The sequence below is a fragment of the Cyprinodon variegatus genome, unplaced genomic scaffold (genome assembly GCF_000732505.1).
Source record: "Cyprinodon variegatus isolate N-32 unplaced genomic scaffold, C_variegatus-1.0 Scaffold972, whole genome shotgun sequence".
NCBI lineage: Eukaryota > Metazoa > Chordata > Actinopteri > Cyprinodontiformes > Cyprinodontidae > Cyprinodon > Cyprinodon variegatus.
Genome location: NW_015151425.1, coordinates 200,980 through 220,010, shown reverse-complemented (window position 1 = coordinate 220,010; position 19,031 = coordinate 200,980). Strand labels below are relative to the sequence as shown.

The window sequence follows — 19,031 nt, the reverse complement described above, 5'->3', positions numbered from 1 at the left end:
TCTACATGCCTAAATGCACTGAGTTGCCGCCATGTGATTGGCTGCTTAGAAATTAAGTGTTAACGAGCAGTTGGACAGGTGTACCTAATAAAGTGTATTTTTTTTTACTTTTAGCCAACTTAAATATAAAGTCAGAGAGGAAACATTTTTTGATGCCAATTATCTTAAAAAACATCTTATTGAAACCCATCCATCCATCTTCTGGTGTGTAATCCATCAGGGTTGCAGTGTGGCCGGTTCCTATCTCCAGCATTCTGTGGGCAAAGGGCAGGGTACATCCTGAACAGGTCACCAGTCCATTGCAGGGCCACACACACACCGCTACATATGGGGACATTTCATTGACTTGCCTTCATTTTATATGGCCTAACCCAGACCCTTAACCTACCCCTAACTAATAACCACATAAACCTAACCCTAACCAAACCCTAACCCTCAATTGAATTGAATTGATCCATTATGTATATTGAGGGAGGAAATGTATTATTAAAAACAATAATGTTTATAAATAAATAAATAACAATAGGGTATAGTCATTTAAGGTATTTCTAGGGGGTCACATGTCGGTTGCACTGTTTTTGTTCGGGGTCAAAAGCTGATGAAATATTCATTTAACTGGAAACAACACCTCTGTGTTTCTAAGAAAACTTTATTTTTTTTATAATCAGTTATGCACATCCTGATCATAAAAAATAGCAGAAGAAGGAAAACAATGGAAAACACTAGGAATAGACAAGGTGAGCCTAAATAAAAAAAGAAAAAAATATAAAAAATACACTCAGAATTAAACTTGTACCACTGGATATGGCAGTTCTACTGCACTGCATGTTACACTGGTGCCACAGATATTAGCAGATTAAAGCAGGATAAAGTTACAATGAGTTTTATAAGACATTAACTAGAAGAGAATACATATAAAACAAAAAATAAGACACAGGTGTTGAAATCAACTCCAAACACATGTACATTGCAGAAGCCTCTTGTAGCACATAAATAATTACTGGCACGAATTTCCAGCGTTACATGGATAATAAAAATGGCACCAAAGAGCTTCAAGATTATCAGATATTTGTATTGTTACTGTAAGGTTTCATTCCAGTGGCACCTCATGTTATTGTACAACAGAGAACAAGGTTTTAGTATGGCAGAGTGAACTGAACAGTCTTTGGCTTATTTATTCCAACAACATTTACTGAATGTGGCTTAAACTTGGAGCGGCGTTTGAACTAAAGTTTGCACAAACTGCTCCGATGCGCTGAAAATCTGCCTGCTTAAGAAACAAAACGCTTTAAATCACAAAACCACGCAACATTAGTTTTCAAGATGTTGACACAGAACATTAGCAAGAGCAGAATGATTCTATGGTTTGTCACTAGCTCAGTGTCATAGATGCCCCCGATAAGTCCCACTCATCCACGGCACAGATGACACGGTGCCTGGAGCCGGTCTGCAGGCTCAGCCTGGAGCTATAAACATGCAAATACTGAGCTTGGATCAAATCCCAGCCCCAATCCCTCTGTTGCCGTCCAAATGTTTAGCAATATTTATCAGAAAAATAATACTCATTTGTTTGGTGTCTTATTGAGATGCAATTGAGTTTGCAATGAGATTATTTATCAAAAGCAGGGGTTACCAGTGGAAATTTAGTTTGTTCCAATTAAATACTGAATAACACAACACTGTCAAAATCCAACATTTTAAGTCATACTTTAGTTTCTAATTTAAATATCTTTTTTTTTTAAAGATACACTACAAGAGAATCATGAAAATAGCAAAAATTTATATCTGTTATATTTAAATACATCTTGTAATAGTGTCATATATCATAAGTATAAAATATTAAGTATTTATTCTCCCTCATATTCTGTTCTCACTGCCTCCGATTCAGCCATAGAACCCAACTTTAGTTCTCCGTTTAGAGCTCTAATTTCTCTGCTGCTTCTCCTTTTGGTTAACCTTTTCAATTACATTTTTAAAATCAGCAAATAATACTTAAAAAATATATATATATACTCTAAGGACTTAATAAGCAATTTCTTGAATTATACTTTCAGGTTTAATGACCAAATGTGTGAATTGCTGACCTAAAAGCATAAAACATGACAAAGCCATTTATCTCAGCAAAGATTCAGATTCAGAAGTTTTTTTTTTTTTATTTTTTTTATATCTTTAAATGTTAAACAATAGCTCTATTCATATGGGATAGTTTAATTCAGGGAGCACATTTGTAGTATTCATGGTGATAGTATTTTAAATCCTGTGTGAATGTGCCACATCAGTAATTTGTAAAGTAATAATTCCCCATTAAATGGGAAATGTATGGAAATACTAAACCAATATGAATTAGCATCTCTGTGATTAAGGAAGAACTGGGCAGGATAACATATGTGATTAGGAGGTATTTGTTTACTGGGTTTTATTTGCTATTGATGAAGAATGGAGGCAGTATTGGAATTGCCAGAAAAATCTTTTAGGTCCTTGATCATCACAGAGTACAGGAATACAAAAAAAGGTGGGAGAAAGAAACAACTTCATATGCAAATGGTTGATCACATCGTGCTGCACTGTGTGGTAAGAATAACATAACCCTCTGTATACAGCTGGCTGGAGCTCGCAGTAACAGCTCCGACCTGGAGCCTTAGTCTGCAAAGTAGTTATAACGTTAACTCACACGCTGGTTCACGTTGTTCAATGAGTTGATTGAAAGAGTAATATATATGATCAATGTTTTACATCTTTAACACACTGAGCTGTTATGCAATTCGAGGATCAGAAGTAAAAAATGTGGATTGGTGCAATACTTGTTGGGTTAAAAAGGAAATGGACGCAGCTGCTACTGTACATCTTTGACCTTCCTGTGTCAAACACAGGAAGGTCAAACACAGGTGTCAAACACAGGTAACTAAAACTCTAATTCCGTAAACTTAAAAAACAGTCAAAGTCAACTATTCCATGGGTTTCCCCTGCCTTAATTTGATATTCCACTGAGAAACTTCAGTAGATGTTCCTGTTTTACTCACGTTTCACAATATTATCACCATCTCCAATCTGAATAACCATGTTTTTTTGTGTGCATGATCCGTCAGTCAGTTTTAAATAATAATAAAAGTGTTAAAATTAACCACTGTGCTGATCACAGATGAGCTGTTTTAATTTCTAGAAGTTATCTACTGCAGGTGCAACATGTTTTAAGCTCACTTGGGACATTTTTCATTATTCTTTACATGACAAATGAATATAAAAGGACGATTTATTAAATTGATTATTGTCCTTTGAGCAACTTTTGAAACGAACATCTGGGCGAATATCAAACTGAGTTTGATGAATAAAGAAGAACCAAAGAAACAGCAGAGTCTTGAACTCAAATTACAGCATCAGAAATTTCTAATATGACGAGTTATGCAATCTATTAATCAGTATAAGTGAATGCAAAACAAAAAGAACAAAACAGTCAGAAGTGCTGCTGTCAGACTGAATGAGCAATCACGGTGTCATTACATGTATTAGTCTGCTGTTGATCAGCAGGCACAAAATGTAGTCCTTCAGACCTGCTCTACCAGTGCACAGCATTTTCTTCTTGCCTAAAACAGTGACCACGCAGTTAACCCTCTAATGCTTCATGTTATAATGTGATCAGATCTTTAATATAATATACATAATAATACCTCTGAAATAAATTTAAAATAATCCACATTGGAGAAAATGAAGCTTTATCTTCAAATTTGATCTAATTTACCTACAGCTACCACGCTGCTCTTTTTTCAAAGATCAAAACCTGTTAGTTAGGATTTTAAGATGTTTTAAAAAAAGAAATTGCACTTTGTGAAATAACTGAGAGAAGAAAAAATGTGAAGCAAAGGTGTAAAGCTTACTGCCTGTAGCAAAAGGCACCTTTTTGTTTAAAACAGGCTGTAGCCTTGCAGGTTATTTCTGGAGGTAAATCAGATGTTCTCCTCAGCTAAATGTGTGATTCTAATGCTATCAAGGTCAAATGAGAAAACAAGAAAATCTAATTACTAAACAACCAGTCCATATTAAAACAATCATTCTCTCTCTAAATGTGCCAAAACATTGTCAGGATAATGCTCCGGTGTCTGCATGCAAACAAATTAAGACCCAAACACAGATGAGTAGTCTTAATATATTTGAATGGGCACATTTACAAAGAATTAATATAAGATGGTAAATCGATTAACACAGTTATTCACTTATTTGTATGAAAGCCTATTTAGGTATGTTTGTGTTTGATGAGCTACAAGTGGTTTGCTATAAAAAATAAAAAAAAAAGCTGGAAAAAATTGTTGGATAGGAAATCTATCCTGCAGACAAGTTTGCTTTTGGTTTAACGGTTAACTATAAGACAAATGCATATGAGTAAGTTATTGAATTAACAGTAATAAATACTCTAAAAATAGTAATAAATACTATGAAAGCTCATATATTGGTTTGTTATCTTGTTATAACTAACAAAAACTATAGACTGAGGGCCTGAACTTCAGAAGGTTTGAGGGTCTTAAAACAGATGCAAATGTTTTTGTGTTAACACAGCAAAGAGTTTGATTTCATCAATATATATATATATATATATATATCATATTCTGATTAATAAGTTGCACAAATTTCCAGGTGGAGGTTATGCAAATGTAAACATTTACAGTGTTCAAAGTGATTTTCGAAAAAACAACTGCAGCCGAAAGAAAGTCAGGTGCAATCTGATGCACAAAAATATCTGTGATCATTATTGTCACACAGGAGGCAGAGGATGGAGAGAGATTCTACTTTGACCATCAGAAATAACATAATAATATTACTGAAGAATGTGTGGCAAAGTATTTTGAAAGTGTGCATCGTCACAACAGAGATTTTATTCTTCCTCAAAAAATGATCAAAGTTAACCACGCATAAGGCACCAATTATTTTATTTAATAATGTATGTATGCCACTTGCCTTAGATCTTCATCTTTCTTTCTCTTGACTCTTAAACTATAGAGAACCTAGAGAGTCACTGATAAAGAAAACAAGCCATTTACAGTTTTACATTTAAATCAAGCAAGTTGGAAAACAACTTGAAAAGTATTTTCTAATTGCACATTTTAAATTGAATTATTAAAGATGAATTATACATTAAATTTATTATTCCATTATTAAATAGTGGAATTTATAATTTAAGAATGGCTGATTTTCATTTATCATTTTCTCTAGATCCTCTATATTAAACTGCCTGTAGAACTGCCAGAGCCAAACAAAGTGTCTTAATATTTGTGCAGCAATCTTTGTAAATCACTCGAAACACGCTCACTTATTGCACATACTAAAAAAAAAAAATGGCACCCATTATTTTGAATCTTTGAAGATCAGGCCTTGTAGTGTAGAGAAATGGAAAACTCTAGTAAATTATTTTGGATAAATAATTTCAGTTTAGTTTAGTTTCAGAAGTGAAGAGGCCATTTTCCTGTTTATTTCTTGCAGAACATAATAATATGGTTTGCTGCTGCAATAACACTGCTGCTTTGCTGCACTTACATGCTGCAACACTTTTGGAGTATTTTCTTTATAAGCGGTTCTCAGTTACCAAAGTAAAGTTTCTTTTTCTGCCAATGAGTCAAACTAACAGGAACAATCTATGTCAGAAAACTATTTCCAGTCTAGGCATATATACAAGACTGCTGTTTTCTGCCAAACTATCTTACCAAAGAGAGATAAGAAATTAACGTAACATCAAACTACAGAAATAGCCACCATATGAGCATAAGCTATAGAGAACCAATTAGAAAATTTACTTAATGCATTAAAAACATACTCAGAATGATTTAGCAGCTTAAAGGGTGAATATTTTGATGAGGGATTCTATAGATGCAAGGTTTCTAAGCAGTTTCTAAAAAGTATGGCATCCATCCATTACCAGACTCTACAATACATTAATACATTAAAATTATATGCTTTAAGAAATGGCTTAAACGTCCTAGAAACATTACATTTTCAGTCCTGGAAAATGGGGAATGTGAGAAACGTGCAGGAACCACCTGTGGGCAAGTCCTGATCTGGTATCAGGAGACAGAAGGCGGGAATGAAAGAGTGAATGAACAACAACATAAGATCCAAAAAAATATTCTAGCGATTTTCTTGACTGAGTTTCAGCAGGGAGCAAATTTGGAAGAATCTAATTATGTTCTGGTTGGCAGTATCTGTTTCTCATGGCGAGCGATTGGTTCTAAGTAACCACAAATTTTCATGCACGATCATATATAATACAGTGACAGTGGCTTAAGGGATTTATTAAAAAAAATCCAACAAACACATAAACCATTTTCTAAAATTAGTATTGAGATGGAATTAAAGGTAAAAATCTGTTAGTCTTGGCCATTAGTTACCATTATCTTGGAGATTCAGATATTTTTCTGAATAGTTTTTTTTCTCCACCACTGTTTACATTTGATCACTGCTGCACTTTAAGAAATAGAAATATCATGAAAGCTGTACAAAAACGAAATTCCGTTTTGTATACGCTATGCATACAACTTATATCTAAGTCTAAGCAGGAAAAACAACTGTAGAAACCTTGTTTCAATCTGCAGTGTGTAGAAATAGATGGAGGAGGGGGAGTGCCGTTTTATTCTATGCTTCACACAGCTGGAAAAAACTGGTTGCTTCAACATTTTCTCAACAATCTCAATACAAGGACTTTAAACCAAATAACTGATTTTAAAACAATTGTTTTTTTGTAACAGCCTAACAAAGCTGAAAGTACTGATGGAGGTATGCAAACAAAAAGGTTGTTTATCCCGACCTGTGGACACTATCTAGATGTAGCTCTATGCTCTAAATAATAATCAGTCAAAGCCAGGCTCTTCTGTTCTAATCTATAAATGAGATTCCCTGATTATTGTTACGGATAGTATCTACCCCTCCTAATGAAGGCACTAGGAATTGTTTGAATGTCCTTGGATTTTCATCAGTTAGATTTGACTGATGGCTGGATAACAGTTCTCCTACAACATAAGCCGTCTTACTGCCTGAGCAGTCTGGAGTCCCAGTGCGCGGCACACTGCTTGTTTGTCCTCACAGTCCTTTCTGAGTTTACACAGCTGAGTACCGCGGACAAAAGAAAAACTCTGCTGTGTATTGTCACGCCTAAACTCGCCACAGCAGTTATCTCTGCCTGCTTGATGTTCAGCTACCATGGGGACGAGCTTATTTGCTGTTACTGTACCTTACATCAAGACTATGCCAACTTTCTGACTTTTGATTCCAAATCTGCTGTACATACTGCACTAAAGGTAGAGATAGCCTACCCAGTATACAATGTTGAACAGCAGGAAGGAAGTGGGGAAGAAAACACGCGAGTATGCATCTAGTTCAAGTAGATCTATGTGGACTCTTCCTTTTCTCCATGTGCCTTCTTTACATTCTTCGAAGCAGCAAAAGAAACTCTGGCAGTCCTTCCCGTCCAGACATTCATAGACACAGGGGTCCTCATACTCCTGCCAGTACATCGAGTTGTTCAAAGCGATGACGGTGTGAGGAGGAGGTCTCACGTCCAGGATAGAGAAGTTCTGAGAAATAACAGATATAAGAAATAAAAGTGAGAGCTTTGCGGCTGGTAAAATGCCATTTTACTAAAACAACAAAAAGAGGATTGTCAGAAAAATGGACTAATTATTTTACAAGATAGTCCAAATCTGTAGCCCTGTATTTTTAATAAGAAGTCACTTTTAGACAAGCTTAAGATAATTTTTGCATGAATTTATTTGGAAAAAAAATGTGTATACAAACACTTTTTTTGCAGTTAAGTGGAAGACTATTGCGCATTTTTAAAGTTTTAACTTTTAGTTCCATTTTACATTAGCTGAAAGTTAAGAATGCTGCAGCCTAAAAGACATTTTTTGCTGGTGCAGCACAAAATTTAATGTTTACGTCTGGAGAGATCCCCAGAGGATGTGTTTTTACAATTTGGGATTTACTGAAGGGATTGACACTGACAAGATGATAAATTCCCACATGCACTAATGGTATGACATGGTACGATGTAGACTCCCTGTCTCCTAAGGTGGGCAGGGTTTATTGCTGTTTAAATGGGGTTGTCTCAGTAGATGAAAGGATAATATATTAGAAGTGTGTGACCACATAGGTAAATGTGACAATGAAATGTACGCGTCTTGCTCCTTTTGGTCATATAGATTCATTCTCCCCTTTGTGATGAAATAAGACCTTAGTCTAAATTAATATACGCTGGATTAAGTGATTTTAATTTTTACAGTATCTGACAGAAATATTACCTTTTACAATAAATTAATCCCAATACAGTTTGCTTTAATAAATGTGCTTTTGGGGAGACCCAGATAAAACTGTGATACGTTAAGGAGATATAACCAGCAGTGTAAGAGGTCTGTTTTTTTTTTCTGGCTTTCAGCTAACAGTATTTTTTCATGACTTGTGGCCTTTTACAATGCCAAGTTGTTTGGCTGAATTTAAATAACATAAATGCAGTAAAATGTGGACAAACTATGCTGACAGAGAAGGATGCCATCTTCCTGGTGGAATCATTTTAGAAGCACACTGAAAAAACTGAGCTAGAAATAGGTAAACATGTACTAAATAACGTTTTTTGCTTTTAATTTGAACAGGTAAATTAGATGATTTGGGAGTGAAGTGAGTATTTTGATATTGAGCGCTTGAAATAGAATAATAGTTTTATTTTTTTCACTTTTTAAAGATAAATCATCTTACTCCACTGACAAATTAACTTACTCAAATCAGGGGGAAAATACAGCAATTCTAAGAAAAAATGACATACATATATTTTATTTTTTGTAGTGTAGATTTTGCCTTTGGGTCTAGGATCAGAATCTAAAGGGTATATTTACCTTTTTTTATTTACTTTTGGGCTTTGAGGATAATTACTCAGTTGAGGCAGTAATCTCACCTATTATAGCACATTTTATACATATTAAACTGAACTAAACCATTTTTTATTGTATTGAGGATTACATCCACCCTGCATTCTGTCTCTCTATATATTTTACCCTAAGCTTTTAGATTGCAGTAAAAACTTCCGTATTGTGCACAAAATGGTGCTTTGATTAATTTTCCAAAACTTCTCTTTTCAAACCACGAGTGTAAAAAAAGATAGTACGAAGGCCAGTGCTGAGAAAGAGCAGAGGCTATGCATTTAATCAAACAACATTGTTGAAAAACTCCACTGAGGTATGTGTGCTGTCAACTTGGAAAAGCAATACGAGCAGCAATGGCAATTAATGCAGGTGAGTTAATCAGGAGATAATGTGAAGCAGCTGGAGCAGAAGGACCACAGGGAGACTGAGGAAAAGAAAACTATTTCACATGAATGGAGCTGATCAGAGATGCAAAGAAACCATTATGAAGAAATAAAACAGAAAATGATGCTTAATGTATGAAGAACAGAACTGAAATAAAAAGAAATCAAATGAACTCCCACAACAACTTAAAGAATGTAAACATCAGGAAAATGGAAAAAAAAGAGACTAAAGAAAACCTGAAAACCAAACTGATGAAAGAGAGGAAACCAAAAGGGCGGCCGTCTGTGAGTGAGATCCATTAATGCAGTGCAGCCTTTCTAATGCACCTCTGTCATCTGATCAAGTCATCTGATCTCTAAGGTAAATGCTGCACATTCTACTTTAAAAAAACAAGTTTATGCAGTATATGCTATAGTTTTTTTTTTTTTTTTACAGTATTGCTGAGTTAGTACATTTTTCTTGCTAGCACTCCTCAACACATCAAGGTTATTTCAATATAGGGAAAATTGATTTTACATTTTACAAGAGGAAAATAAGTTAGGAGCACTGTGACAAAGCAAAGCAAAGCTTAAGTCAACACTGGAAAAACGATCTAGAAATAAGTAGAATTTTCTTAAATTAAGTTTATTTACCCATAATTTGAGTAAGTAAATGAGGTAGTTTGCCAATGGAATGAGTATTTTTACTCTTAAAATAAGATAATTAGATAAAATGCACTTTAAATAAGACAATGCAGTTGTGTTTTCCTATTTTAAGAGTAAATTGTCTTGTTCCATTGGCAAAATGTCACTTTTAACTCCTCAATCCAAGAACAAATGCATTTATTTTAAGAAAAAATGACTTATCTAGATTTTGATTTTTTACAGTGGCGCCACTGTATATGAATGAAAACAGTCAGAGCAAACATACCAGCCTTTTAGCTTCCATGCAGCTGGGTCGTTGAATGCTGTAGGAGTAGTAGTTCAACGTTGCATACTCCATCAAGGCAGCGAAGACAAAGAGGAAGCAAACGGTGACAAAAAGGTCCATGGCGGTGACATAAGACACTCTGGGTAAGGATGTCCTGGCCACACTACTAAGTGTGGTCATAGTAAGGACTGTGGTTATTCCTGAAAAAAAGGGACAAAAAAATCAAATGACATATTTGAATTAAAAATAATTTAACAGAAAAGAGTAAAAAAAGTAGTTGTTTTTAATAATGTCAAATAAAGCCTTTACAATCGCTTATAAAGCAGCACTTTTTAAAAGTACACTTTTTTTGGTTGATAAGAGTTTGCAGGTGCCATTTGCTAAAATCGGGGGAGCAAATGTAATTTCAGAGAACCAAGGAAAATACATTTGTCAAAAGGGGGCTTTTTAATCCTTCCCCTGGTTTCTCTCTAATATACTTTTTAAATCACTATTTCAGTCATCTCAAACATGCTGGCTGTTAGATGCCTGCCAGCTGTGATAAAGCCATTAATATGTATGTGTGGAAGGCACGATTATGTGAAGTTGGCCAGTTGGCAGGGGTTGGCCAAAGCCACAGGAAGGCCAAGCACCTGCTTAGGGCTACAGGGCAACTGGGGGGCCTCCAAGAGCAAGTAAAAGATATGGATTTGTTTTTATTGCATGAATATTTTTTTATGATAACAAAATATATGTCATTATTTTTACTTTTAACAATAAAATATATTTGATCATTTAGGAATTATTAATTATATATGAAAACAACAAAAAAGTTTAACTGGTCTTAGGGTTACAGTAGCTTGATGCAGAGATGAGAAAAGATCAGCATAAACTTCTCCCTGACAAACCTATCTTTGGAGAAGATGCTGGCGAAGATTCTCTGTCATACAGGTTATAGTCATTCCAAAAAAAGTTAAAAAAACAATCCACTGGACTTTGTTTCCAAGTGCAAGACGTTTTACTTCCCATCCAGGAAGCGTTTTCAATTCAAAATGTCAAGAATAGCGTTGCGTTCGAGGTTTTATACAGTAGCCCATCAAAGCCTTGTTTTTGTTTTGAAAACATGCAAATTGTTATGGACGAACGGGCCCGTTCGTCTTTGGAGAACAGAGCACAGTGGTCCACAGATGGAAAACCTTTAACATATTTGGATAGCCATATAGAAAGCCTGCACTGCAGTCACTGCTGCATCTGCTGAAATGGTGCATTTAGAAGCTCAAAATTATAAAGAACTGTTTAAGATTGTCTGTGACACAACAAAGACTATTTAGATTAGTAGTTGACCATATTAATTTCTGCAGACATTATGAACAATTTTTCAGCCTCAAAAGGCAGGAAACATTTTATAAAGAGTTGGAGAATTTATTATGGAAGAACTGGTTAATAAAAAATGTAGTCTATTTATTTTAAAGGTTTTGCGTATAGTTGGTTATGATATAGTTTTTAAAAATCAAAACACAAAAAGTATATTTATTAAGTATGTTCATGTAATGTCTGCCAACATTTTAGACAACCGCGTGACACTTATGCTAAAAGCATATTTTGTGGGCATAGCCTGCATTTTTTGTTATTGTGTGTCATTCATCACATTGGTCTTTTTTAAAAATGAAAATAATTTAGTCTAAAACAAAAGCTAAGGTTAAGTAAACAATAAATATTATACATCATCTATCTTTTAAACCCAATGCACTCTATCAGAACAATATTAAGCTTCTGGGCCACTTTTTATGAATGAATTGTAACACTGACCAGAAGGAAGAAGAAGACAAAATGAAACATCTGTTACTGTTTCATTGACGTTCCCAAGGTAACCTTCTGGCCTCATCTATTTTAGACTGGCTTCTCACACTTCTCCTTTATCCTTTGGCTGCCACTGTGATTACCCTCATCTCCTTTCTGGGGCTGTGGCACACATTTCAAGGTTTTGCCATAGTGTGAGTAGCAGATGAGCATCTCAGAAACATCTATTCTAACAGATGTCTTAGACTAGGTTATTGCTTAAAAGGAATGTTTTCTTCACTATTACTTCTTGGAGTGTAAATAAAATGCTGCTACTGTTGAAATTTTGTAAACTCTCTTATTGCGTACATGAATTCAACATATTTTTCCTTTATAATCACAAAGACCTAAAGAAGAACTAAACCCTAAATCAATAGATTTCTTTTGCAAATAAACTTTATAAATTGTGCCTTGAGGATCCTTTTTGTATTGTTAATGTGCAAAAGTTTTTTTAAACTTTACTGGCCTTTTCTTTAATATTTTTGAGATTAGGCAGAAAGAAAATGAGATCAGTCAAAGGTTACCACCCCGGTACTCAAACCTGCATCAGGTCTTGGACCAAAGCCTCTGAACATGGGTTGTGTGCTTAACCCCTGCACCTCTGCACCACTGCCACGCCCGGTAATATGCAAATTTGGACATGTCAGACTGCTGCCCTCTATTGGTTGAAGGGAGGATACTAGAGAAGTTAAAATGGTACAGCTTGGTACATGTCTACGCCACAGCCTTGTGTTACGGTAGAAATTGGAACTAGAAAGTTGGCGTCAATTTTCCCAGTTTCCTGCATATATTCTCAATTGTTCGTATATTGCCAATAGGACCACCTTTAACACCAGCAGCAGCTGTAACTGTTATTCTGACTTCTGAGTCAAAATGAAAGGTTCCACCCATAAAATGTGTGTCAGTCAGACACACACTCTCGTGGAAAGTCTGGAGTTGGAATTGCAAACTTTGATCAACGTTTTTAAAGCTAAGCATTGGCCAAATGCTTCATTTTAGGTTCTTAAATAATTTTGTCTCTCCCTGTACCTTTTCCTTATCCTGACTGCATTCCACTTAACCCTCCCACTCATCCTGAAAGTTTGCTTTATCTCTTTTAAAGTATCCATTTTGCTGACATTTTTATAAAAAAAATGCCCAGTGGCAGAGTCATGTTTTCAATTATCCTTTAAATTGCCTCATGTCTTTACATTCAGCTTGTAATCATTTATTGTCTTCTTTATTGCATCCTTATGTTATTGAAATAGATTCACATTAATTAAAGCACATTAAATGTTTTTTTTTTTCTGTACATGTAACCGGAGAATAAATAAGTTTAAATGATTTTCATGACAGTCCTGATAAAAACTAAATACAGCATTAAATGAGTAATTCAGTAGCATTAAGAGTCAGCTGTAGTGGTCATAACCCAACCTGAAACCAGTCCCCAGAAAAGTGAGAAATCTGTTGTTATCCACTACAACGGGGTTCCTCAAGTCCAGTCCTTAGGATTTGGTGCCCTGCACCTTTTAGATGTGTCTCTGTCTTTACAAGCCCAAATCAAAAAGTTTAATTACACATGCTGGTGAAGTTTCTCAGTCATCCAGGTCATAGTCATTCCAAATGTCAAAAGCAATCCACTGGACTTTTTGCAGAGACATAGACATGTATGGGGCATTTGTGGGCTAACAAAAGAAGCCAAACGACCCCCATTCCAAAGGGGTGGACCCTTCATCAATTTCAATTTGCATGTTTTCTAGTGAAAAACAAGGCTTTTGTTGGGCTTTCTTCAAACTTGGAAAAAAGAGTCCAGTGGGTTGTTTTTAACTTTAAATTACACATGTGAAAAGTGCAGGACCCCTAACCAAGAGGACTGGAATTGAGGAACTCAAGCTCTAAATAATTATGTGTTATAGAAGTCTCTTTGACTGCCCTGTGGCTTTAGTTCAATTTAACTTTATCCCAAAATACTTTAGTACTCTCAAAGAGAAATTAAATAATGGAGTAAACAGAAAGGACAAATTAATTTGTTTGATTTGAATTAAATTAAAAAGAAGCTTTGCCCCTCTCTTTCACAAAATTGTTTTAGTTCTAAAAGGTTTTAAAGTTTTCATCTAGGTGTAGTCATTTTAAACCTCGAGGCAGAATTTCAACCAGTTAAAGATCATGGGTCTCATTTATCAAGGATTGAGTGGGATATATTCGAAAAGACTGCATGTGCTCAAAAGCTGAAAACTGTGTACACAAAAGAAAATTCTGATTTATCAAACAACAAACTAGGCCCTCCCTGGTCCTTGAAATTCTGTTCAACAAGGTTATGAACAGTACTGGTGACAGAGGGAAGCCCTGTCAACATTCACTGGGAACAGGTCTGACTTAATGTTTGCAATTCGCCTGTATAAAACATCGGATCCCCCCTACTAAAGGGCCCCCGACTTCGTACTGCTGAACTGCCCCCCACAGGGCATCATGATGGAACTAGTCAAATGTCTTCTTCAGGTCCACAAAACACATGTGAACCTTTTGGGCAAACGTCAATTAGCCCTCAAGCACCCTGCAGAGGCTGTAGAGCTGGGCAACTTTATCACATCCAGTAAGAAAACCAAACTACTCCTCCTGAAGCCGAGGTTCGACAGTCAGTCGACAATCAACCTTGCATAGGCCTTCCTGAGGAGGCTAAGAAGTATGATTCCTCTATAGTTGTAACACACCCTTCTTGTGCAGGGGAACCACCACCCCAGTGTGCCAATTCAGGGGCACTGTCCCCGAACTCCACACGATGCTAAAGAGTTGTGTCAGCCACGACAGGCCAACAACATCCAGAGCTTTGAGGTACTCAGGGCAGAACTCACCCACCCCCGAAGCCTTGCCACTGTGGAGTCTTTTGACAACCTCGGTGACTTCAGCCTGAGTGATGAATAAAACTGGCACCAAGCACCTTGCCTTTCCTTCCAACACATTAGGTGTGTCAGTTGGATTGAGGAGATCATCAAAGTACTCCTTCCACCTTCCAAAAATGTGCTCTTTCAGGGTCAGCAGCTCCCCACCCCAACTGAAAACAACATTAGCAAACCACTGCTTCCCTCTTCAGAGGTGCTGCACAGTTTGACAAAAAATTACAGTCTTTCTGCATGGCCTCTCTAAACTCCTCCAAAGACCAGTTTTTGCCTCTGCATTCGCCTGGGCTGCGGCACATTTGGCCTTGTGGTACCTGCTTGCTGCCTGGTACTCCATAGTGTAATTTAGCCCATAGGCTGAAACAACAGTCACAGACCTACTCCCTGCTCAAAGGCGAAGGGATGCAACCCTCTTGTCCACTGCTTTAAACTCTAAAATGGGACAGCAGAGCCCCCCAGCGAGGAGACATTCCACGTCCCCAGAGCAACATTAAGTGTACGTGGATAGGGTCACTGAGGCCTCCTCCTTTGACTGTCACCCAATTCTCTTTGCACTGGTCTCTCATGCAGCTGGTGAGCCATCTCGGGAATGGCATAGCGTCAATCCTTCAGACTGGGCCCTGCCAGGTCCCGCCAGAAAGATTCCGGCCACCAGGTGCTTGCCAATGAATCCCAACCTCAGGCCTGGCTCCAAGGTGTAGTCTCTGCTCCGCTTTACTAGGTGACATCACATGTCTATCATTTGTTTTTCTTTTTCTTTTTTTGGTCATCATGAGGGATCTTTGAATTGTTCTGTGTCTGACCTGTTGCCCAGAGTCTACTTGCCTTGGGAGACCCGTTCATGCCCTCAACAACACAGCTTCTGTCATCATCCAGGCACTGAAACCCATCTAACACGTAAGGTGGCAGTTCAAGGAGGGGTCTCTGAAAATGTATTTCCTTCTAAATCTCTAGTTAATGTCTCCATCATGTGGAGTTCAAAACAATACTTAGATGTTTAAACAAATCAGTGCGATTGCTTCACAAGCCTTTGACCATTGGAGAGAAAAATGGTGAGAAAACATATAGACATTGTGCAAACTTTGATTTGGAATTCATTTCAGCTGGTTGATCTTATTTTCTTGTTTTTGTTGTTTTTTCTTATTTTCTTGTTTTGACAGGTGGTCATACAGTACCCAGCAGTACAAGCATATATCACACTACAGCTTTGAACCTGAAAAAGTGTATTTATGATTAACATTATGCATGAATTGAATTTAAATATCTTAAAGGAATTATAATGCAAACTGGCTTCAGTTTCTCACCTCACCTCATCAGTGTCACCAACTTTCCTTGTCCTCAAATTCTAGCTACTGCTTGCGCTTCAATCAGAGTTGGTGTAAGAGACTACGCATTTTCACGATCAGTTTGTTTTTGATAGATTACAACCTTTGTAAGGAGAATCACATGCGCATTTAAGGTGCTATTGAGGGTACACAAGCTTAATAAATTAGATCACAGAAGTGGATCATCAAAGCAACTTCTTTGTTTTCCAGGGATTTCTGCTTAAATTTAGCCGCATTGTTCTGGATCACAGTCCGATAAAATTCCTCACTGCAAATTGAGTTTTAGTCGTTGGAATTATGGACTCACCTCTGACTTTAGAACATTTGATAAACACTGGGGTTTGACTCAAAATCTGAAAGGTCTCGTTGCTGCAAAGCAGATCCACATAATCAGTTCTCCACCACTGTTCTCAACAGTTGTGAACTGAATTTAATAGAATTATGAAATGTTTGCCTTGAAAAGTGTTGTAAAATATCTTCAGGGGTCTCATCTGCTCTAATTATTGTTTTTTCAGCTGTGTGGTTCATGTAAATGCATCTTAATCGTGCTGTGATTTCTGTTTCAGAAAGAAAAAAATTTTCTCCTGGTAATTCTTTTAAACAAACAATAAGATATCAGTCTTTGGTACAGGCTGGAGGTTAAACATTATGCAAAGTGATTCCTGTAACATCGGAGATGGAGTTCTTTCATTTGCAACTTCTAAGCCTTACAGAGTCGTCTTGAGGAGAATATGAGTAAAAGGATTGCTAGCTATCTTAAATATTTTCCACTTATTTTCTCTCTGTGTAGAGTGAAAGACTTAATAGTTTGAAAAGGACCAAGTTCATTACTATTTTTCCTCCTGACATCTTTGCACACTTATTGGAAACATGTTACTAAGCTGCAGAAATTCCTGCTGGAATAGAGTTTGGCAACAATTTCATTTATTGTTTAATGGAATTCATTTGATTGGTAGCACCTGGATGCTCATTTGTCTTTTACATCCCAGGGAAGCACCAAGGGCTTTGCAGGTGTTTCCCAGTTTTTGCTGCACCTGCATGTATGAATGACCACAGACACCACAGCATCAAGGCACAAAACAACACAGATATTGGCACTGAGTGATGGAACAGTTTGCCGTTCACTTCAATAACTGTTTCGTGAGAATGTAGGAAACAAAATCAGCCATTCAAACAAAAGGCTACATTAAAAACAAAGAAAAAGCAAAATCCTTTACCTGCAAAAATGCCAATTGTTCTGCACAACAACAGAGAGAGCATGCACAAGAAAAAGCACAACATGACAGACAATGAATGACACACATGCCAAACGTCTTTGCAGTTTAATGGGACACGGACAGAAAATTCAGTGAAAACAAATTAGTATTTGACATGAGGGGATGATTGCATCCAATTTTATAATTTGGAAAATTTCAAAATACCTAAAGCTGTTCTGGCTGGAGTGGCGTCCTTTTTTATCCAGAAGGACACCCAGGAGAGAACCACGGTGAGTATACAGGGAATGTAAGTCTGGATGGTAAAGTAGCCCATTCTTCTGCTCAAGTCAAAATACACAGTCATCACTACGTAGTCACCTGTTGTTTAAAAAGAAATGAAGACAAAATCTTATCAAAACTAGCAAATTACAAATCTAATATCGAATTTTAAAAACAATTAAAAGCAAATAAATGTGTAACTTGTCTTCTTTCACATCATCCTAGTAATCCTTGCTGGAAATATATTTTGAAGTTTATTTTGGTTTCAATGGTTCTAAATTTGTAAAGAAAACGCTTTGTAGAGTGAAGAAGCATAGATGAGTGTATGGGTTCAATCTAAAGATAACTTACTCTTTTCAACCAATAATTTTATTATTTTTTTTGGGTTGAATAGTGTATATTGCCAATGGGACCACCTTTAAAACATAACTAGTGATTATTTTTCACTATTTATGTTTGGTTAAAATAACCAATCAGGTCAGGCAAATACTATACAGGCTGAAAACAATAAAAGGATAACTAGAATCCATGGATGTCATTGTGTTATCGTTCTCCCCTTTTGGGAGTTTGAATTTTTAGCTTTCAGTTTTCAATATCTTAGTAATTCCGGTTTGTTGATTTTTGGTTTGGTTTCCATTTTGTATTATATTTAAGCACCCTTTAGTTACTATCTTTTGCCCCCTTGTGACTGTCTCTTTTCCCCTAGCTCCCTTCTTGTCACTTTAATCCACACCTGCTCCATACCTGATTACCCGAGTCTTTGTTCCGTCTCCCATATATACTCTACCTAGCAGTTCTTCAGTGCTGGTTCCTTGTTGTTGTTAGCTGCTCTGGCTCTCCACGTGGGTTTTCCATGATGTTTGCTGTTTGTTATTCTCTGTATTTCTGGGTGTTTGCCTCAGTTTTTCATTAAACCTATAAGAACTCATCTCTGCTTCACTCACCTCTGCATTTGGGTCCTCAAGCAACCGCACCCCCCACGGTGACACAATGAAAACCAAAAAGCTTTTGTTAATCAATTCTTTGAAGTTGTGCTCTGTACTCTGGTGAATATTTATGGTGGGTTTGGTTACTTTTACTGTCAGGATATATTCACTCTACAAAACAGCCAGATGGGATATTCCTCTTGTTGCATAATTGGCTGTATTGAATTATAGGAGAGACAGAAAACATTCATTCAGGCAATAAATTGGACTGGCCTTGGACAATTATGAGGAGGCAAAAGTGTCAGCAGAAAGACAAAATGAAAATGTTTGGAGAAAACATTAAGATAACTGCTAAAATAGCTACAATGCCAAAATAATAAATAATGCAATTATAAACAAGCTGTAACCCTTTATCTCTGATGGTATT

The 19,031-nt window shown here is 36.5% G+C and overlaps 1 protein-coding gene across 1 annotated transcript in view; it reads right to left on the bottom strand.

Moving 5' to 3' along the window:
* Nucleotides 1–6,449: 6,449 nt before the first annotated feature.
* The window catches only part of gabrg3 (gamma-aminobutyric acid (GABA) A receptor, gamma 3), an 80,755-nt gene continuing 68,173 nt past the window's right edge, over nt 6,450–19,031 (bottom strand). Inside the window, exons 7-9 of the mRNA XM_015398919.1 lie at nt 17,625–17,777; nt 10,185–10,384; nt 6,450–7,553 (exon numbers count right to left, since the gene is read on the bottom strand). Coding sequence (XP_015254405.1) covers nt 7,272–7,553; nt 10,185–10,384; nt 17,625–17,777 — 635 coding nt within the window. The 3' untranslated portion in view covers nt 6,450–7,271. The remainder of the gene's footprint in view (nt 7,554–10,184; nt 10,385–17,624; nt 17,778–19,031) is intronic.